This window comes from Acanthochromis polyacanthus, chromosome 16, assembly GCF_021347895.1.
Source record: "Acanthochromis polyacanthus isolate Apoly-LR-REF ecotype Palm Island chromosome 16, KAUST_Apoly_ChrSc, whole genome shotgun sequence".
In the NCBI taxonomy this organism is placed as follows: Eukaryota; Metazoa; Chordata; class Actinopteri; family Pomacentridae; genus Acanthochromis; species Acanthochromis polyacanthus.
In genome coordinates, this window is record NC_067128.1 from 17,752,699 (window position 1) to 17,775,695 (window position 22,997).

Here is a 22,997-nt window from a genome sequence, read left to right on the forward strand (position 1 = left end):
GAGCCGTGTGCAGGCTGTAACTGATTACATTTGATTTCAATTCAAAATTAGATTTCTCGCTGATACTTTTTCCACACAGACAAGCAGTTAGTACTATTAGATGCTTCATTTAATATCTGCTGCATCCCGCTGCAAAAATACTTCGAGAGAAATTCAACTGAGAAAAAGGGATATGAACTCAGGGTGAAGGATGCGACCTAAGGATATTTTCCTTTTCAAGGCGTTGCAGATTTGCTCAAAAAGTTAAATGAAAGTATTCATTGACTAACAAATAATTTAGTAGTTGACTACATGTTTCAGTAGAACATGTACAAAACAAACCTTGTGTTTTTTTCTTTTTTTTATTATTTATTTATTTATTTAGTACTAATCCATGGCAGTCTGTAGAACATTTCAGTCTCTATTCAATCCATTTTTGTAGTTTATTTTGAGTTCCTTGTGTATAAAGTATCACACTATATAGATTAGTCCATGAGAGGTCATGCATTGCTATCAAATGACCAAATTCCATCCCTTACCACAGGAAACAATACAGGTATAAATCATATATCTCTACTAGTGTCCCGCAGGTATCGTTAAGGATCCTTAAGATCCTTTTCCTTCAGCCTCTTCTTCTACTTTGTCCTTGGCTCCATGGAAAAGCTGCATGAAATAACTTTTCAAATCAGTCTGTCCATTTAGTACATTCTAACTAAGCAGTGTCTGACTTCTACAAAGAATAAGAACCATTCCACTGTGAAACCTGTTTGTAATTAAAAGTAATTTTCTGTCTGAAAATGCCATGAGCATATTGTATAATAAGCACTCCCAGCAATGATTTTAGCAAGAAAAGAAAAATTAAAAAGCTCTACTCAGCTAAAGCTGTGTGATGCAGATAGTTTGCTTTTGGATTTTATCATTATTGAACATTCACTAGATTTGACTCTGGAAGCTGTGTGAAGGTGTTTGTCTTTCATTTCTCAGGATCATTTTCTGATTACAAGCAGAACACTTGTGACATTTCATTTCCAAAATACAAACTTGGGACGCTTTGCACCAAGCTGAGCACAATCTCAGAATTATTGGTGGCATCAGGGAGACTTTTATAACAGCTATGCTCACATTTTTGCTTTGGATAATGTCACAAAGTTTGTTATTTGGGGTAAAATACGAAGAAGAAATAAATATATAGAAATGTATAGAGCTGCACACCTATTCAACTTAGATTTTCCTGATTTATTCTAAATTTGAAGACTTTATCATATTAGCACAGCTTCTTTCTATACTTACCTTCATTAGTAATCATTAAGACTCAGTAGCAGGATGATGGAAATACAACGCAACATAGATTAAATTATGAAACTGACTCATCTCGTGGCTCTGTCTTCTGCTGGTATTGGATCAAAACGGCAACAACATTTGGTTCCTGCTGCTTGTACCATGTCTTCTAGCAGTCTTGTTCTGTGATCAAAATATGCACATCTAATCATTTGCATGTTTACTAATGTTTCCTCATGATGTTATAAAATAATAAGTAATCTCATTCCCTCTGTATACAATAGCATGTTTTTCAATGCCCAAAATATGACAATAGTTTCCATCCAAATGAGGCTCACAGTTTCACTTTAATTTGAAAAAACACACAAGAGAAAAAGTGAATGAATGCACATTTCATTTTCACCCAAGACCATCATGCAGATGTTATCTGATGGCTCTTTTACATAACAGTCGGGTGCCATTAAAACAGCACTAGAAAAAGGCGCAATAAAGATGATGTAATCTCCCCAGGAGAGAAGTTTGTATAATTAATCAAATATTAATCTAAACCATGGTTTCGACATCCTGCAGAGAAAATGATTGACAGCAATGTTGACATTTAAAATGCGTTCAGTGCTCATAGAAAACTCAGCTGCATGTCAAATGAAGAGCTTCCAAAACTACCAGCCAGCCACCAGGAACGATCGGCATGTTTTGGCTTCACTTTTGGGGAGTCGTCATGCTGCTGTGCACCCCTGCAGCGGCAGTCTGTGCAAAAAGTTTCTGCAGCTTCAGTCCAGAGTGGAAGAGTAAAACACAGCAGAGCACAGACGAGAAAATCAAAAGGCTGGAGCAGAAAGTTAAGAGTTAGTCTCTCGAAACAGATCATCAGCTGCTGTTTGGTAGTATTTTGTATCCAAGGTCAGTGATATTAGGCAGGAGACCTGTGTCTGTGCCACAAAGCAAAACAGCTAACTTTTTCAATCACCTGAAAAGAACACCACAAACTGCAGTACAATGAAAGTGTGAACACCAAGAAGAAAAAAACGGCTAACCTCGCCAAGTCCCCGTCTTTGATCAGCATCAGCTCAGAAATCCATGACAGCAAGGCCATGCAGTGTATCACCGTCTCTCTCACTTTCAAAGTGAAAGTAGCTCTGTTGATTTAATATGGGCTAAAAAGTTTTGGTACAACTTAACTGGTATTTATCCTCCAGGAGACGCCGTCTGAATAAGAACCAGCCTTAATTTGATGCAAAGATATGTAAATGAAAGTGCAATAAAAATATTTGGTCCTTAAATCAATGAATGATTGTGATGAATTGCATTCATCAAAAAAATTGGCCATAATTGTGCAGCCATATCTCTAACAAAACAGTCTCTTTACTGCTCCACAAAGATGGGAGGTTTTGGTCTGCCATCATCTTTCACTAAAGTTGCAGTCAAATGTTTTGTGTGCTTCTCCATTCCTTTGTCTTCATTGCCCTTTGTCACATCTTGCTTTACAACAAGGTTTTGAAAGATAAACTTTTAATTTCAGGACTCAAATGAAAAGAAAATGCTTCGATAGAGAACAAAGAACAGGAAAATCTTCATATTTGGAATGGATGGCGCAGCTGGCTGCAGTGTATCACTGTCTCAGCTGAAGTAGAGGTGAATTTTGTTCAAGTGTTTTCAAACCACTGAATTTTTGGACTTGTGTGATGCAGCTTTTAGTTTGTCAGCTGCCCTGGGGAAAAAAAAGGTGCCCATATCAACAATAGAATTTAATTTGGACAAAGAGGGTGACTCTGCAGCTCCCTGGTTGCAGAACCTATGTTGCTTTCCTCTGTTACAGCCCTAATTTTTGGTTAGGCTGATTAGACAGGCAGTGTTAAACATGAAATTCTTGCCTAAGGGTGCTCAATTATAGATAAATAGGGTGAGATCTCAGATTGGTAGAAAAAAGTGCTGGGCAAACACATTTCTAGTTGTTTTTTTAACATTTCGGTTTAATTCTTAACTGTTCACCTAGCCAAACTAGACCGTCTCTAATGATGCAATCTCCAAAAAAAAAAAAAAAAAAAAACACCACAAAGGACAAAATACAACAATGAATTCAAGGAGCATCTAACTGACTGTGAGGCACGAGGAGGCAGAGAGAAGCAAGGTAGGCATTTGTGGAGAATGAGCCTGATTGATTGCACATAAACCACCACTCAGAAAACTGACCGATTTAAAAGAAGGAGTGCTGAGTCATGGGGCTGTCAGGCAGTCAGGCACTCAGAATAAAGAGAGGTCAGAGGAATGTGTGGATAAACGGATACCTGCAATATCATCAGCAATACTCTGATGAATTATCACAATCTACTTTTGTAGATTTGGCCAATCTATTGGTCAAGATGTTGTGTGATGTATTGGACTGCATTCATTTTTGTTCCCCTTCCACATAGCTTGGAATACTGATTGGAAATGCTTTTCCAATCTTAAAATATATTTATCACAGATTTCCAACTTCCATGGACACATGGCTGAACTGATGAATTGCAAAAACTATTGAGTTTCCATGGCAACAGCAGAAAAAGTGGAGAGGATATGACTCCTCAGTGCCTGTTTTTAAACTTTCACTTGCTTGCCTCCAAAGTAAAAATAAAATTAAGTCCTTGGCCACAATATCAATATATTCAAGTTAAATTATGTTATTGCAAAATGTTTTTAAAATATTCTAAGTGCCAAGTTATTATCCTATTATTTCTTTTGTCCTGTCATTGTTGGCTGTAACAATACCCCAGATATCCCCTTAGGGATCGGTTTCATCTTATCTTAATGGGAAGACAGACTGAGGGCTGGGTGAAGTCACAGCAAGCCACGCTGGTGTTTGGATGTCCTTTAGCCAGAGGGAAGGACAGGCTGATAAACAGAGACATGGAGAGAGGACGCCAAGGAGAGAGGAGTAAACAGGCCTGCCAATTTTAGAAAGTGCCAAGAGGGGTATGGTCTTCAGATGGACAATAGTGGCAAAAGAAAGAGCAAATAACAACTAAAGAATGACTTTTATCACCAAAGCATTTAGTTAGTTATGTAAGAAAAAAAAAACTCGAACATAAATACCTTGAGAGCATCTTGTAAGTTTCCTTAATCAACTTCATAAGTGCCACAGTATGCAGATGACTACTTTCTTTACGTCTCACCCACGCTTCTCCATGTTAACTAATAAATGCACATTTTATGACCCACCAATAATAAACAAACAATTATGTAGTTGTAAGCTTTCAAAAGACACTGCAAGCATATAGTTTGTGTTGATAATTATAAGTTCTTCTATAAACACTTATTTCACAGTATTAAAACCATGTTTAATCATTAATTATCTGTTTACACAGCAGTTTGCCTCTATTGATGTGCACACAAGAAGTCGTAATCAGCAAATGCATTAATAAATAATATATATGCTTACAACTACATTATTGTGTTGTAAACTTTATGTTGCAGCAGATCTAAAACAAAGTAAACACTGTAATAATATAGATCTTCTCATTATATTGCTGCAGGTCTCAGGTCTGTGTGTCAGAATGCCTTATAACCAAATAAATCTCATGGTGCATTTTCATCATTAGTCGTTAAAACTGTTTTTTGGAGTGAGATTAGTATTAACTGTGAAGCGGCAGTGTGTTGCTGCTCTTTTGGCAGCTTGTTAACTGGTGAAACATCACGTTGTTGACAGTTTAATTATCTTAAGACGAGGTCTGACTGACCACGGGTCACTTTCAGACAAGCTCTCTCTCTTTTCAAAAGATAACTTGTGGCTATTTTATGCCTTTATTGGACAGCGACAGTGAAGCAAGACAGACAAACGTAGGTACAAAGAACAGGAATGACATGCAGCAAATGGTCTGACCAGCTGGGAACTGACCTGGAGACCAGTTCTCAGGGCATGTTCCCTAACCAGTAACCCTTTCTTTCACTGGACTCTTTATTGGTCGTTTTTATTGGATCAGTTCAATCATAAATGTTGGGGTTGGGTCTAAAAATGTATGTGCCAAATATGTCATAAAATCTTAAGTAAATTGCTACTACTTTGTTCACTACTGAAAAACAGTGCAACTCAGCAAAAACGTTTTTTTAAAACACGTTTTTTGTGGCAGCAAAACCTAAACTGTCTGCCATAGACTCATTATACTACAGATATACTACCTACATTTTTAATCTACACATTTGTCTCCTATCTGCTTGATTAACCACAGTCTGTACTTCAGCTACGTCCCAATATGTTCAATTGTGATGCTGCAGATGTTTTTAATGAGACATGTATAATTCTGTGATTTTGAGCTCCCATTTGGTTACATTTTCAGATGAAATGGCACATCACAGATGAGTAGATCAAGGGTAGATAGAAAGGTTAAATATGTGACGATTTTGGTTTCTTAGCTTGGTTTAGGTTATCATGGATATTTGATTTAGATTGCTAGGTAAATTATTTCATTGTTCTTTTCAAGTGTGCACCCTGAAATATGATTTAAATCATAACTCTTTAAGATTGTGTAAATAGTGTAAGTATAAATACACAAAAACTCTACCATTTGTGCAACACAGTTCATGCTATATCTCGGCCACGCCTTGAAAGGACATACCGTGAATTAGGGTCTCATCCTGAACACAGAACACCACAGTGACTTACTTTGCTCAGCAGCCACTTGGGTTGAAAAGTTCACAGTTTGGTTTCATGGTTTTCAGTTTGGTTTGTTACATTTGATCAGGCAGGGAAGGAGGGAGACTGTTAATTTGAACATGTTTTCCATCCACTTTGTAAAATGAGGCCTCCAAAATAAAGCTGAAGTCTTTGACTATGTGTCAGTGTGTTTGTTCATTAAGTTTGAGAATTATTGTGTTGCTTAAATGCTGGCAAGAGGGGATATTATAGAGCAACTATTGTGCTTTAATTCTGTACTGAAATCTCACATTCTCCACAACTGTGCACCTTTCACTCTAAAATCTCCCACAGATTTGGTCATGGATTTTGCTGTGTCTGAATGTGCATGGTGGCAGTTTAAAAGCTGTGGGCAGACGGAGCTGTTGCCCTTTCCTACCCGACTCTCTCCTCCCTGCTCCGTCAAGGCACACACATGGATGATGTCTTCCTAAATGTTGTATATGCATTTCTGCCAGCATAAGCTACACGTTACACGGTTCTTACACACAGTTGCCATTTTATCCACCACTTTCTTTCTGTCATTGTCAAAGGGAACACTAATCCATACTGCTTCCATACAGCAGACTCCAGTGACGCTGGTGGATCCTCTAACTGTACTTTGTCTTCTCCACTTACCATTTCCGAGACTGACTGACAGCTGCATTGACACATTTGTGCCAACTGAGGAGATTCACTGGGATAATAGCGTGATGGGTTGTTTCTGCACATCGTAACCTCATCAAAGGAACCAATACAAGCCCTGAACTGCAACTAGCTAACCAAACAGGTCAGATTTCTTCATTGTTTTGGTCCAGCCCTAGCAAGTGCTTAATGTATCGCGCACTGCCTGCAGCAAGCGTTGTTCCTCTGAGCCTTAAAAACCACCTGAATAACACACTTGGTAAGAGAAGGGTTAACTGCTAGAGTAAGGTGCTCTTTGTCTGTCTCTCCCATCAGTAAAGAGAAATAGAACCCAGTGAGTAAAGATGGGTCCCTGGTGGCCACGTAGATTCACACTGCTGCCAAGAAAAGAGAAAGTCGAAGCAGACTTTAGCCTCAAAATCTTGATGCTTACTCGCTACTGACAACGTCTGCCAAAAAGCTCCTTTTTCCACTTAAAAGCGTGGGCTGATGTCAAGACGGGAGGTCTAGATTTGGTACTGGCTTCAATCAAAATGGTCTCTTCTGTATTTTCCCATTTAAGGTATTGGTAATTAATATGTATATACTGTATACTCTGGAGTATTTACACATCAATATGGGGCCATTTTATGCGAAAATGTCAATCAAATCCCTTGATAAATTTGTCTACATTATACAGTGGCTGGGGGCACATTGAAGCAGGTTCGTGAACAGGAATAGAGGAAGGCAGAAGAGATATGTTTGATGAAATGGGTGCAGAGAGGAGAAACCTGGCCTACAGTTGTCATCAATGATGGATTGTATGGCAGAGGCAAGGTTGCCTCGTGGATATCAATTTGGCTGGCTGAGTAACCTTCCAGATATTATTCAGGTTAGAGAGCAAGGTGGAGACTTAAAGTACTTATGTTGAGCGGAAACACCTCAGAGTGGAACGTTCACACAGATTCGTGAAGATTTTCCAGCCCATGTGTAAAGAATGCTTTTAGCACGTCATGAATGTTAGGTTTATGTGCCTAATTTTGTTTTTATGTCATTTTAGTAATTTCAGAAAGTGTATGCTTCTAGCTTCGATGCTTTGTTGTTGTGTTTGTTAGCAGACCACCTGTTTCAGATCTCATCAAGCTGTAATTATCCAATATCATTCACATGGCCCAGTAGGGACATCCTCCATCTTCTAGCGGTCATTATCACCCCACTAAATGATGATGGAGTCACGACTTTGCCGTTACAAAGACAAACAAAAGTCCACACTCGAGGTTGGTCAGGGAAATTAAATGAGTTCCATCTGTTTTTCACTCAGTGTTTACTTGTGTTTTCAGTCCATGTTTGGGTAAGTTTAGACATCGAAATTATTTGGCTTGGTATAAAAAGGATCGTGGTTTGGGTTTAAACCACAAGTCAACAACAGGTTGTGCACTTTATCAGGGTTGGTTTCTGTTTATCAATGATCAAAGCATAAATGGAAGGGAGGTAAATTTGCATTCTTACTCCCAGACAGTAGGGGGCGACTACTATGTTTACAAAAAGAAATCTTACTGTATAGAAGCCTGAAGGAAAATTACTTCTTTGATGTGTTGTTTTCTTAATGATGTTATGGTCTCAATCAGATGCAAGACTCGAATGATAAGCAATGTTCATTTTTAGAGTTATGGTCTCGTTTAGAGCAAAATAAAGGATAAATGAGTGTGTTTTAGGGTAGGGCTACTTTGTGATTGACAAGTTGCTATCATAACAGTATGCATAGTGTCCTCAAGTTCTGTAGTCAGATCCACTACTTGCTTGTTATGCCGAGTTGGAAAAGACCAAGATGGGAACAGCCAATACCAAAGTCAAGACATCCTGAGAATATTCCGCAAACCACTGAGTGACATCAAGGTGACTACATCCATCTTTAATCTGCAGTCTATGGATGAGCATGGATGATAATGGCCTATTGAGCCTCCTAGAAGGTGTAGCAGGTCCCCAATAGCCCTTATGTATGGGAATGATCTGCAATGATAACATCCGAATCAGGTGGTCTGACTCTAGATCTGATCATTAACAGCTTTCATATGTTTTAACAATCTGTCATTAGAAATCTGATGGTAACAAATAACAAACCAGGTAGCACCGTTACATACAGTACCAATACTATTTTGAATTGATTAGATGATAAAAAATGATTTCTTATTCAAAAGCAGTATAAACACAGATTGAGGTAATGGTTCAACAATCTATGGCTTCTATTCCAACTCGAATTACATGGTTTTGTTGTACATCTACATACACAGTCAGCTCTGTGTAGCTTCTATATTTCGCAAGCTGCTGCATTTCAATATGGCCACCAGAAGGACTGTTACATCACCTGAAAGTTCGTCACAGTGAAACAACCCTGAACAGAGAGCGGCTTGTTGCAGGTGATTTGGACGAGGAAATGATGGATTGCATCTCCTGTCATTAGTGGCTCATAGAAGTGAAGAAATGGCCTGCTCCCAGTGCAGTTATCTTTGTTTCTTGTCGCATTTTGGCTTTAGCTTGGCAAAGCTTAAACCTCACTGAGCTTTAGACCGAGTCCTCCGTCTCTGCTGGACCACCATGAACACAGAGAGGAGGGCTGTAACAAAGGAGGTGGAAAAATAGATGGAGAGAGGAGCAGACAGGGTGTAAAACTCCTGAGGGTTTCATTTGGAGGAAAAAGCTGAGGATAAGATCAGCTTCTTCTTCTTGCTCGCTTTCAGTCTGCTGCTATAAACCTCTCTTTCACTTCTCCCTTTAATGACCAGAGGGCCTCAATGTCATTTCATAGATCAGTACCACTGCAACAAACAGTTCTTTTCATTAATCTGCTCATTATTTTGTTGATTAATCTGTTGATTGGTTTGTCTATAAAATGTCAACAAGTAGCAGCAAATGAAACCTTGGGCATTTGGGAACAGTTTCCCAAAGCCCAAGGTGACGTATTCAAATTGCTTGTATTATTTCAAAATTCAGCAATTACCATTATGCAACACAGATTGCATAACGAAATTAAAGATGTAGTCCCTCATGCTACTCACAAAAAGCATCAAAATTATCTGAAGGCGGTGGTGAAATTGCAACAAGATCAAGTTCCTAATGAGCAGAGTATTGAAGCGAGAAAGTCAACACGGTGAGAAGCTCTGAACAAGGATGGTTGGAATTATTTTAGCTTAAAAAATAAAATGATGAAGAATAAAAGTGGATGAAATCATTGTTCTTTGGAATGCTAATTAAATATTTGGCTACTTGTTGATTTCCATTTTGACCAAATAAAAATCAGTAAAATTTTAAAAGAAGCACCACAAAAGCAAACTGTTCATAATGAATACTTGAATGTGACGAAGACCAAAGAGATAGTGGTCAGTCTCTCCTGTATGCATTCAACGGGACTGATGTGGTGATTGTCCAGACTTACAAATACCTGGGAGTGAGTCTGGACAACAAGCTGGAGGTGGTGAACAAACACTGACACTGTCTACAAGAAGGGCCTGAGCCGGCTCTACTTCCTCAGGAGGCTCAGCTCTTTCAAAGTTTGCAACCGCATGCTCCTGATGTTTTATCAATCTGTGGAGGTGAGCACCATCTTCTTTGCTGTGGTGTGCTGAGGTGCAGGCATCAAGGTGCAGGATGCCAACACACCGAACAAAACTCATCAGGAAAGCCCAGTGTGTTGCTGGCTGTCGGTTGGTCACCCTGGAGAAGATGGTGAGCAGAGGATGCTGACCAAACTGCTGGCCATCATGGACAACACCTCCCAGACAATCTGAGAGCAGCTTCAGACTGATAGAACCGCACTGCTCCAGGGAGCGGTACAGGAGGTCATTCCTCCCCACGGCAATAAGACTTTCAATGCACCTGTGCCTGACAGATCACAAAAGGACTCTAATTTCGCCTGCTGACGAAACCACTTTACAGACTGTACACTTCACATTCAGTAAACGTATATCATTTGCACATCTAAGCACATTCTCAGTTGCACTTTTCTGTATCACTCTTGTATATTTTGTTGATTTTTCTTTCCATATTATATCTTTTAGCTTATTTTATTATCACTATTCTGTGTTGTCTTATTGTTTACCCCTTTGTTAAATATCTATGCTGCTGTAACAACAGAATTTCCCTCTGGGGATTAAATAAGTCAGTCTAAGTCTACTTGTCCAGACTTATGATGGCTGTCAAGTCACAGAGCAGCAGAAATCTGACAGCATGACGAATCCAATGGAAAAGACAGAAAGTCATAATTAACAAGATTTAAAGCCATAATGAAATAAATGTAATTTCAAACCCCCCAAAAATCCAAAACCTTACATTAACATTAAGTGAATTGCAGAATCAGCGAGGCGGGCTTCATTGCAGCTTTTACAGTCTGTTGAGTACAATCTCACCACACCATGCTGGAATGAGCTCTCAGGTCAGACAACTCCTAACAGTAATAATAAAAACACACTGGCTGTATTTGCAGACATCCTCCTGCAGGTGAAAGACACTGACTGGCTCTTATGAGACTTTCCGCAAAGACAGCGGAGTATTTGTCTGATATCTCATGTGTATATAATGGCCAAGTGTGCGCTGGTGTTGCTCCATGCCTCGCCTGTTGCTGTGGCACAAATTGCTGCAGCGTCAGCCAACTAAAACAGGCCAGGAAAGAGGAGCAGCCATGTGGCTTCTGGCTGTCCGAAGGGCACAGGAACCATTCAAGGTCAAACATTAAGAATGACTCATCAACTCATCGTCCGAGCACACCTCGCCGCTCAATTAGCCACTATGTGTATATATATATATATATATATATGTGTGTGTGTGTGTGTGTCAACAGGCATGCCTGCGATGCTTTATTTGTATTGATAGTGCTTCAGGCCAATAAGCCCCTCTTTCACTCCCTATCTTTTCCCTTGTCTCTCTGCATGTGTGTTTCACTGGAAGTGTGTGGGCATATCTTAATGAAATCTGACAGAGAATTGTGACAATCAGTGAAGAAGCATCCTGCAGAGGTTAATAAGCTGCACTCCTCACTGCAGCAGCGGGCCTCCACACACTTCTTAAACACACACACACACACCAACCTCCCTTGTGTTTTCATTCTCCCAAAATTATATTTAGAGATTGCAAAGACGAAACTTATGGCCAGTATCTTCAACACACCTGAGTGCCAATTTGTCTTGTTGTTCTGCTGCAGAAAGTACTCTTAAAACCAAAAAGTGTGACATCACCACTTCTATTTTCGGCCATAAATAACAGCTCGTAATGAGATGTCGCTTAGGTTGGTTTGTCGCCCTGCATCTTTTACACCATTCACTCACACGGAGCAGTTATGTTGCCCATGAAATGTGTGCAAGTGCATAAACGCGAGGTCAAAATTCCCTGTAGAAAAACAAAATCAGTAATTTCCTTCACGCCAGAAGAAGCATCCCAAAAGCTAATTTACAGTAACTGCTTGTTATTGGTGTCTTGGGAATATCTTTGGAAATGCAGCTGAACATATTTAAAGTCGCAACACTGTGACAGCCGGGGGATGAATTGGGGGGCTCAGACCAGACGGCACACAGTAGAAACAAGGACTATTTCTTTAGTCAAAAGCACAGTGGTTGCAGGGAGAACTGTACACATTGTGTTCTCACCTGAATGTTGTAAATGTCACGATTCTAAAAACTAAAATCACCTCCATTGCATTGGGAATGTATTCAGAGCATGATTAAATCTGTCTAAATAGTCAAATATCACAAAGATTGTCATTTTGCGTTAGTTCATTTATATTCATTGGAGGTTTAAAAGGATTTCATAGGGAGGGAAAAAAAAAAAAAAAAAAACACCATTCACCTCCATAAAGCTCCGTGAAGTTCTAAAGTATAATAACGCAACATCACAGATATAATTCCTATTCTTAAATGCACTGCAATGGTAGACCACTATTTTTCTTTTTCTTTTTAATTTTGATTATCTGTATTTAATTGGTGGTTCAGAAAACTGATAATCATGCCATACATAAAAACAGACGGATCCAACTAAAGTATCTGCAGTATCTTATAGATGTGACAATAAATTCTGTTTTCATTATTACGCTGGCTGTCTGTCGCCTCATTTTTCATTTACTTAAGGGATTAGACAAGATCCGTTCTTGCAATAATGGTACTATTGTAAATAGCATTGCATTTAAGCAGTAAACCTTGCAACTCCCAGCAATAATTCATTCTATGTACCGGGGAAAAAAAATATGGGGATTCTCTAGAGGAAACAATAATTGGGCTTTGAGCGAAAATAAAAATGTATGGACAGCCCTGATGGTGCTGGATTCTCTCTGAGCTGGACCATTTTGTTGCCAATACTTTTCCTAGAAACTAGAAAGTGCGGATGTAAGCACAGCAGCTCTGTTTGCTGTGCTGGAAAAGCATTTAGGTTAGTACAGCTATCACAATGCCATGTCAGAAGATGTAAATAATGAATGAAGTTACCTGCTGTTCCACCTGAGTAAGTTGCACACAACCTTGCGCTCAGTGTGGAGGAAGTACTGAGCGCACTGCTGTGTGATACAGCTGTTTAATGATGTCACAGAAATGAAGAAGGCATTCTGCATTTGTTTGTTCGGTGCATGTCAGAGCTTGAAAGAAGATTTCAAGAGCTCTGTCAGCATGTGAATTGGAAAAGCTGCGGTGCTGAAAAGAGACGGAGCTGGACTCCGACAGGCTGCGATTTGGGTATCTGAGGGCAGAGCTCAGCTTCTAGCCAATTTAACCCCTGGTAGCAACAGCAGCAGATGGAGGTAATAGTAGTATTAGTGGAGGAATGAAAATGAATAGGTAATTAATATGTTTGAAGGCAGATGACATAAATATTGGAATGTTGGAGGTGTATTTATTCTTTATTACTCTGTCAAGAAACGCAGAGTTATGTGACAATTAGTATATGTTTGTGTGTCTATATGCAACATTACTCAAAAACGAAACAACGGATTTGGATGAAATTTTCATTGAAGGTCAGAAATGACACAAGGACGAAGTGATTAGATTTGATGCGGCTTATAGCCTGGATCCACAGATTTGTTAAGGATTTCTGTACCATTGTGAGATAGCAGCACGGCGTCACTGTAACTATGACAACAAGTGAACACTACGTCAGTGGCCTGCTGACGATCACATGATTGTGATCCTACTACAAATCCACCACTGTGGACTCATCAGGACTTCCATCCATCAGAAATCACACGGCTGCGCTCCCTGGGTGCTATTTTTTTTATGTTTGGGCTGTTGGTTGCACATGCAGTTTGTGCGTTTACAAAAATGGGCGCCCCCTAGTGAGGCTAGGGGGCGCTGTTGAGGTAGTAGAGGGGTGATGTTGGGAAAAAAGAAGGAGACAGGAGAGCGGGAGCTGGGGCATAGAGTGGACTTGGATGTCTTGTGTGAAGACCTCACTAAAAGTTATAAGAAGATCCAGATCATTTGATATGGGATTCTTTTATGCACTCCAACACCCACGACACTTACACTAGCTAAAGCAATATTTATTATTACAACTAATAATACCAGGAAGAGCAGCTGTGGTAGAAATCGCAGCAGTGGGTGAATGTTCCACTGTGCCAAGAACCAAGCACACATATTTAATTGTTTCATCATTTGGACTGAAAAGCTGTGCATTTCAATTACAAATTTGACTCCGATACAAAATCGTAAATGCGGACGAAAAAAAGCAACAAACCAAATTCGGATTGGAATGAGCAGTATCAGGATTTAAAATCCCTATCAGCGGTGCTCTGTTCCCAAGTCTGGAGTCGTGTTGCCTCGACCATCTGCTCTCTAACCCTGCCCAGGCTACACAGATCACTGCACTACCACCCCTGGATTATGGCATCAGCACACACACACACACACATGTTGCTGCCAAGTGACGACCGTGTATTTGTGTGCCGGTGTGTTTTCAGCAGCGCATTCGCTAAACGCAAGACAAACTGCTCACATTTCTGCACAGGAAAACAAACAAGCACGAGAATCGATTCCTTCTGCATTGGCCTATATAAAGCTAGTCTATTAGCCGTGCATATTTGTGATATATTTGATTTTCCAGCATCTCTTCTTTCCTGCGGTACTGAACAGACTCTTGGCCGCAAAGTGAAATTTGGGAATAGTTGTGGATATTACAAAATGAGGAAACTGCTAAGCCTGAGATTGGAAGAACAGCTTGCGTGGATTCTCATCTTTCCTGGGATGAAAGACACGATTAACAAATTGCTCTATGGGCATGTTTAAGTCAGACTATCATTTCACACATAATGAGAGAACAACAAATCCTCTTATCTTACACTGGACCATGTTTCCAGTCTATACGTTCTGCGCTCCAACACAGATCATGCAGTGGAGTCTACATACTCATGCACATCATGAATTTACGTTTCCGGTTTAGTTTGCATGCATATTGTGAAGAAATCATGTCATGCATACAAAATATCAGTGTGGTATTTGATGTTGTGGTTGAAAAGTAGTTTTTTTTCAGATATATATCCTGCTACATTTGGATACTACTTTGTTGAAATGTTTATGTGCGAGAGGATGAAGTGGTGCTGTGGCGCCACAGAATCTGAATTGCAAACACACACACTACAGTATTTCACAATCTCTGTCTCTTTTAATCCCTTCGTCCAGAAATACAGAGAGCTCAGAGGTCTATTTCTGACTCACTTCAACACTAAACTCAGTCAGGCATTGCTGATGAAACACACACACACACACACACCCTAGGCTAGGTAATACATTTGTTATAAAGCATTCTCCTGACGATGCAAAATGACATGCTGCCCTCTCTGTTTCCCAGCGCTCCGACAACAACCAGAAACCTCGGTCCTGACTCAACTGTATGCAGGCTACAAAATCAGGCTCGTTCTTTTATGAAAAAAAAATCATCAGCCCACTTACAGTGCATGTCATTGCCCCGAATTATAATTTATATAAAAACTTGTTGCCATAGCAGCAAAAACCCTACACTGCCTTCTTTTTGACAGAGGCACTACAATAAAGCAAACCCATAGGACAGTATAACTTATGACATACAGCTTTCCGGAAAAAGAAAATAAATAAATAAAAAAATCATGACAGTGAAATCCTCGCAGAGCCTGAACTACACAAAGGGCCGGAAAGCAGCTTTGTGGGATTAAAAATTACTGCAAGAAGTCTTAAATAACAGTGGCAGCCAACAAGTCTTGTGTCACAAATCATGAAATTCAGCGCCACGGGAGACTCGCAATCAATGACTGACTTACTGACTATGCATGAAATCCTTGCAAAAGCCTATAGAGCCAGTGTTTCAGGTGCAAAGGACTGATAACAGTGCTGCACCGAGGCGCACTGTAACCAGGAGGCGGGCTGATTTGGTTCAATTTAATTGATCAGAAATCAGAAAACCCCAAAAGGAATAACATATGCTAAAAAAGAAACAGATTCTGAAAAACCGCAATCTGCAAAAAGGGAGGTCAAAGCACGAGAAGACAGTGAGGATTAAAGTAGGGCAGCCAAAATACAAGATGAGAAAATTCAGACGCTTCAATCTCCCTGGAATCATCCTCAGACACAGCAAGCTGGTAATCGTCCGGGCCGGGACGTGTCAAGAGAGGCGCTCAGAGAGGTTTCAGGGTTGCTTTTTATTCCTGAACGCATCTCTGGCTCTGTCGAGATCGGCGGTCACCTAGAGCAGATGGCCTGAACGCTATCAGCCTGCTCCCCCCTGCTTTGTTGCGGCCTAATACAACAAGGCACTGGAGATACGAGGCTCAGATGTGTCGCCTGTGGGAACGTGCAGGAATCATGTGACTGGACATACAAAAATACCCTCCGCTATTGTTTCAGTCGGTGCGTGCGAGGTGGGAATGCTGTTGCATGCTGAGCACTGATTGATTCTTTAAACGTGATTATATACATATTAAATGGATTTTTATAAAAGAGCTGACAAAAAACAAATAAAAATGGACCTAAAACGACACTGTAGCATCAGAAAGGCGTTCAAAAAGGTGTCTGAATTCATCTCTTTCCACCTTGTTGCTGAGCAGTGATCTGTGATATCCATCCAATTGCCCGATCCTCACACAGCCACAACAATGCCTCCAATGCTGGGCCTGAACTGAGGAATTACATGCACAAACACAAAAAGGCTCCTGGTACAGCTACACAACGTTCTGCTAGAATTTAACTTAAAAGGGAGCAAAAGTAATTCATGATATATTTACTGTAGCTAACGAGTCGTTCACCGTTATATTTTTGCGTTATTTTTCCCAGCAAACAAGGTCAGTTTTGGGGGATGTCTCGTGTTTTGTGCCCTTTTGGTAATTCTCTGCAGGCCAGAATATGTTGAAATCCCAAATAAAGTTAAAAGAGCAAGAGGATTTTTCCAATTTACTTCAAATGCAATCATTTTCTCATGGGATTCTTTACATGAGTAGACGTTTTACTTGTACAACAGACTGACTTTGCTATGAAACATCTGCAGCTGCATAAAGTGAAGCCCGAGGTGGAGGTGATTCTAGGAAACTGTGTTGTAAACTAGAAAGCAAAAAAAAAAGAAAGAAATACCGAAAAAGAAAGTGTGCCACTTCCCTGTCGCTCATCGTTAAATATGGAAGAAGCAAACTGCATGTTATGGAGAATTAGCCAACAAGAGGAGGAAAAACTTTTCTTCCCTCCAAATTTCAATGTGACTTTAAAGAGCGTTGGCACACACCTTACCCAAAGCTGCTGAATTATGGTTTTTTTCAGCCTCCACTTTCTCAGCACAAAGAGAAATACCGACAGCACAAATCTTATGGTCGGAGTCAGTAGCAAATCCTCGGAGTATATAACCCCTTCAGTGGCAAAGGATCTTCAAAAAGCCACCTGGAATAGTGCATGAGGCTCCGGTAGACACCCAGCTTGAGGATAATGACATACTGGAGCTGCAAACATGCTTTGACCCAGAGTGAATGTTGTGAAGAGGTTGCTGCTCTGTGTTAGAAGTTGGAACCCTGTCATTTTGGCAAGGGAGAGATGAAAGCACTGATCCTCAGGGCAAAAAAAAAAAAAAAAAAAAAAAAGCATTTGAAATGCCCTTGAAAGCCCAAAGGTACAGCTGGTGGCGAAGATCCTAGTCAGCTGGGCCAAAGCAAATAATGTTTGACTGAGCTAATCCCAACTAATGAGTTAAAAAATGTTCACTATTATATTTAGACTAAAGAGAAGAAGGACCGAATCTAAAAATCACACTCAGATTTGACAGATGGAGGTCAAGGGTCAACCACAGCCTCTCAAAGAAAATGACATACTGTTTTCTAAAAGATTTAGTTATGGTAGACTACTATGATCAAATCAAGTTGCGGTTTTTCTTTATCGGATCTATTTAGTATACACTATAGTTCAAAAGTTTGGGGTCACTTAGAAATGTCCTCACTTTTGAAAGAAAAGCAGTCGTTTCAATGAAGATCATTTTAATCAGAAATACAGTCTAGACATTGTTAATGTGGTAAATGACCATCACTCCTGTGTTCTAATGCTACATTGTGTTAGCTAATGGTGTTGAAAGGCTCATTGATGATTAGAAAACCCTTGTTGCAATTATGTCGGCACATGAATAAAAGTGTGAGTTTTTATTGAAAACATGAAATTCTCTGGATAACCTCAAACTTTTGAGTAGTAGCGTATATTCTGGCTAAAGTTGGTAAATCCTAATCTATGTATATATATTTTTTTTAAATCAGATTTCTGTGGCATTACAGAATTGTTGTGTTAAAGTTGCATGACTAGAGAGCTGGGAACCTCTCTCTCATTCACTTATTTTAGAATTAACATTTGGGTATGATGAACGAAATTGAAGTCGAGTTCAGTCTTTCTACTGGGAAATATTCCACCTATATCAGCCTACGGACAACTAAAAGGAAACTATAGAGTCAATACAAAGCATAAGGATGCATAGTGATAAATTAAACTATATCTGTGAGAGCAGATTTTCCAAAGAAGAAGAGGTTTCTAAACATTGCTGAATTAGATCGTTGAATGTGGGCCCAGATATGCTCCATAAGATGATGGAGTATTGACAAAAAGTGGAGAAATTTTGTGTTTAGCAAAACAAACCTATGCATGACATTGTTTTGCAGCATTACGTTTATAAAATATAAAAACAGTCAATCATGAGTCTCCCTCAGATTCCCTGAAGACAAGAGACTGAATGCACCAGATGAAACCAGCTTTGACCGACAGTCGATCAGTTTCTTCCTCTTGTAAAAATATAAATGTTTAAATATGGAGTTTCTGCAATGCTTTTATTATGGCTGTCCATCTTGTTTTCAACCTCATGACCTTGTCAGGAGCTGCACGCAGCGAGTAAGGAGAAATTACAGACGGTAAAATCTGATTATAGCGTCTGCACTGTCATCAAGAGAGAACAGGAGTGGACAGAGATGAAAAATCTGCATCCTGGAATAAAAGATTTCCTTCAGGGTTCAATAATCTTGAATCTCTCTCTCTCTCTCTACCAAGCTCTTTACGGTGGTAGGACAAGTTCCATCAGTTTGAGGGCTGATCTTGTATGTATTGTACGTAGATGCCACTTCCATAGCAGAGCTGACCCTCTAGGCCACACTACCATCATCTACAAAGACTGATGAACCCCAAAAATGCTTCGGTCTAATCAGGGGAGTTGAGTCCCTATGTTATGGGCTCTTTTTTCCTGTTTTACCTTACAAGACATCTCAAGGTAAACTGGTGTTCTGCCTCTGCTGCACATGTGCTGGTCGATCATCAGCAGGATTCTTGCACATACAGTGACAGGGACAGACTCCAGTTTGAGTCACCTGGTTGAGGCCACGGATCAGGAAAGCAGGGAAAAGCATATCAGGGAACTCTGTTAGACCTCAGCAAAAATGAAGTGAAGCCCACCAAGAGATAAATGTCTCAACAGCTTCTGAGGAACATTATCGCAGAGAACTAATCCAACTCCAACCACCCTCATCGGCGAACCTGAAGAGTCATTCATCTTTGTGTTTTCAGGAAAATGAAGGTCAACTACCTTACCTTCCTCAATGACAGAACAGCCATGGTTCAGTGGACTTACAACAAACGCGACACTGTGCCCCCCAGTAAGGAAAACAATGTATTTATAGCAGCAGTCACCACAGATTCTGGCACTAAGCTACAGTTGTATGGTGATCTGGAGCTGGAGCGCTCTTGACACGGACACTGACAGCTTGATGTAGGTGGTGGAAATAGGTGAGACTCCACCGGAATTTGTGGACTATTTGGGTGATTTGACAGACGAGTTGGCAGGTGACAGCAGTCAGGAATTTGCAGCTGCCGGCTGCAGGAGTTACACTTAGCAAACCAAAAATCAGAAACAAGTTGTGTGAAGGGATTAGCAGTCTCGGGAATGCTGCGAACAGGTCAGCTTTGACACAGGGCTGGTAGCAGGCTACCTGAACAAATCTCAAGGAAACATGACTGACACCCTTCAGCGTAACGTGATGACAAAGGGTATCTCCTGAAAAACTTCACATTTCACAAAAAGTTTAGAGTTGTATATGATAAGAGATATCTCCTTCCTGACAGTAAAACTCTGCCTTTTAGCTATTGGATTATACTGAGAATGTCACACCCTGCTATGGAGAAGATTGAATTTGATCCTAGACTTTTCTGTGCCTTTTTAATGTCCGGTTGTGGCACCCAACAGTTGTGAGAAAACCCATTTTGTCACAAAAAAAACGCGAATATGTGATGAACGCAAAATTGAAAACATTGCGTATTCATGTATTTTTTCAACCCATGTGTGCTGAACTGCAAAAGGTGAATAAAAACATTAAATTTGTTAAAGAACGGCATCATTCTGATTTAATCCGAGGAGGGTACGATAGCAAGAACAGGTACCTTGTTAATGATCGGCACAACAGACAATCTCTTAGCCATTTTTTTTTCTTAAATTTCAAAAAGCTCACAGCCACAGCCCGAATAAGATCACTAAAGGGACTAATAAAAGCGTGATCGCAAGGTGGCTGGGTCAGTTGAGAGGTGCGAGAATGGGTGAGGGAGGGATTCAATCACATTATGTCATTTTCTTTTCAGAGCAGTTGCCCCTTAACCTACACTTGTCAAGTCTGAGTGCAACGATAGGTGTTGTGTTCTGCTTCGATATTATATTAACAGGCTAGCACACATATGTTCTTAGAACTGAAGTTTACATGATGAACAAAGGAATATTCAAGAGAAATGTGCACCAAAAGGCACATAAATTAACATTTAACACACATGCTGTCTGGCATTACAACAAGAAAATGTTTTAAATAAGTAAATAAGAAGGGAACATGTGGATGTTATGACTGCAACAGATTCAAATGCCCAGTTTTCAGTGAGCTTGTACCTTTTTTCCAGTCTGTGTCTCACATCCATGTAGTGCTTGGAATCAAGAGGGATCAAAGTTTGGAGGAAGTGTCTTGTTTAGCTGCATAATTATTTAAAAGGCAATAGAACTAACATTAACATGAGAAAGTACAACAGCATACCAGCACAGCCTGTGTAGCTAAAGGTGATGAATGAGGGAGCTGATTAATGTCGTGGCTAATGACCCGTTATTGACGGATGCATCACCCGAACAGACCGGCAGCTCACTCCCCTGAGGTAGGAATTCACGCCAAACTCCATTAAGTAATTTGACGGTTTTATGCTTTTTTGCTTTAAGACGACAAGACATGCTTGTATCATTTGTTTTGAGGCATTAAAACAAAAATAAGCAGCTGCTGTTTCTTTCGGCCAACATTTCAAACGCCAAACAGTGTATATTTTAACAAAAACTTAACTTTAATCAGAAGCTCACCTGTTCATTAAAGTTCCCACAACCACAGCAAAACAGCTGGAATGGCCAAGGTGTGACATTTCTAAGAGTTCATTATTTTGATTAGTGGTAAAGATTTTTATGTCATGTGGACCCCGAAAGTGCAAGAACATCTTTAAATTCATGTAAGAAATCGCAGTCTTGTCATATCTGTTAGGCACGTTCCCCAAGATGAGATATTTACTAAATAGGCGAAATTTCACACGGAGTTTGGTGCCCAGTTCTCACATAAGAACAGAAGGTACAGGGTCTAACCCAAGGGTTGAATTAAAGCTCGGGGAGAGTGAACAACAGGCCTCTTAAACGCTCTGCTCACCTTTGTTAGCTGTGCGATTTTCTTGCTCATCTTCAGGTGCAGGTCTTGGGTATATTCCATGGCGATGCCGGACTGAAAGGACATGCTGGTTGCCGAGGACGAAGTAAATTTCCCCTGACCGGCAGGGCAGTAATACTGCTGCCAACCCGACCCAGTCGCCATCTTCACGATGATGCCTCAGATGCTTGAGAGAGATACGGACAGCAACAACAAACTGGACGGTGCTAATGAGACAGCGGCGAGCGGCGGAGAGGACCGGGACGGTGTAGGTTTCTTATCCGAGGCTTCAAAAAAATCACAAATAAGAGACCTTTTTAGCCCACAGACGGTTAAAATTTGCTTTCATTTTGCTGGGCTTCGGATAATAGTACACCAAAGGGTGAAATTATTAATTTTAAGCTCCACAAACATACGCTTCTACCATGTTGTCCGCTGAAATGTGTCCATTTGCCGCGCTCCGAGGTGCGTGTCCGGGCTCTGTCACCTGGCGCTGATGTGGAGCGCTTGTCAGGCAGCTGCTCGGCTCCCGGTCGGTCACCTTGATACCGAAATTTGTCAACGGGAGCCGTTCAGAGTGATTCCTGCTCGGTGCATTCCGGCTACATTAACGGAGAGTGAGTGGAGATGAGGTCTGAGTGTGGAGGACAGGCTCAGCGGTTGGCTGCTGCTCCTCTGTTGCCATGGATCACCTCAACACTTTATGCTGCATTCACGTAGGATGGGAGCAGCGCTGCGTTCACGGGCTGTCGGACAAAAGCAGATGCGCACGGTTAGTTCACACGACAGATCCAGAAACGTGGTGAAAATGACGGTGAAAAGCCAGATGGACGAGTGTTTAAATATAAATTATACTTTAAAGGAAATGAACTTGGCTGTTTAATTTGAATAGTTATAACAACCTTTTTAATTTATTTGTTTTTTTTAAGCTGGCAATTTCAGGACTGAGACAAAAGCAATTACACATATTATGCACAGGTTCAAGTCAATCAGCTGAACTCAATTACACCCACTTACACCCACTAATTGGCATCTATTAGTCAATTCTTAATCAGCTATCAATCATCCATCGCACAGAATGTCCTTCCCCAGACAATACCATCAAGAAAAATGAAATTACGTTTTTTTAAAAAATGTGACACAAAAGATGCATATTGCCGAAGTGGCGCATTTTCTGAAAATTCACATTGTGGAACACTTTACAGAAGCACTCTAAAGCTTATTGATCTGTAAACATTAACCTCTTTACCATAGCATAAGGAACAAAAGCAAAGAAAGAATCAAAGAAATAGTCAAATGCAGAATTAATGACTCCAT

The 22,997-nt window shown here is 40.3% G+C and overlaps 1 protein-coding gene across 3 annotated transcripts in view; it reads right to left on the minus strand.

Moving 5' to 3' along the window:
* The window catches only part of fam184ab (family with sequence similarity 184 member Ab), a 205,756-nt gene extending 183,348 nt beyond the window's left edge, over positions 1-22,408 (minus strand). The window contains exons 1-2 of one of the 3 annotated variants that reach the window (XM_022196845.2): positions 22,105-22,408; positions 21,684-21,967 (exon numbers count right to left, since the gene is read on the minus strand). In XM_022196845.2, the coding sequence (XP_022052537.2) occupies positions 21,684-21,845 (162 nt within the window). In that variant the 5' untranslated portion in view covers positions 21,846-21,967; positions 22,105-22,408. Of the gene's footprint in view, positions 1-21,683 lie in introns of all 3 variants that reach the window. The other 2 variants (XM_051960777.1, XM_051960776.1) reach the window with 2 other exon arrangements.
* Positions 22,409-22,997: the final 589 nt, after the last annotated feature.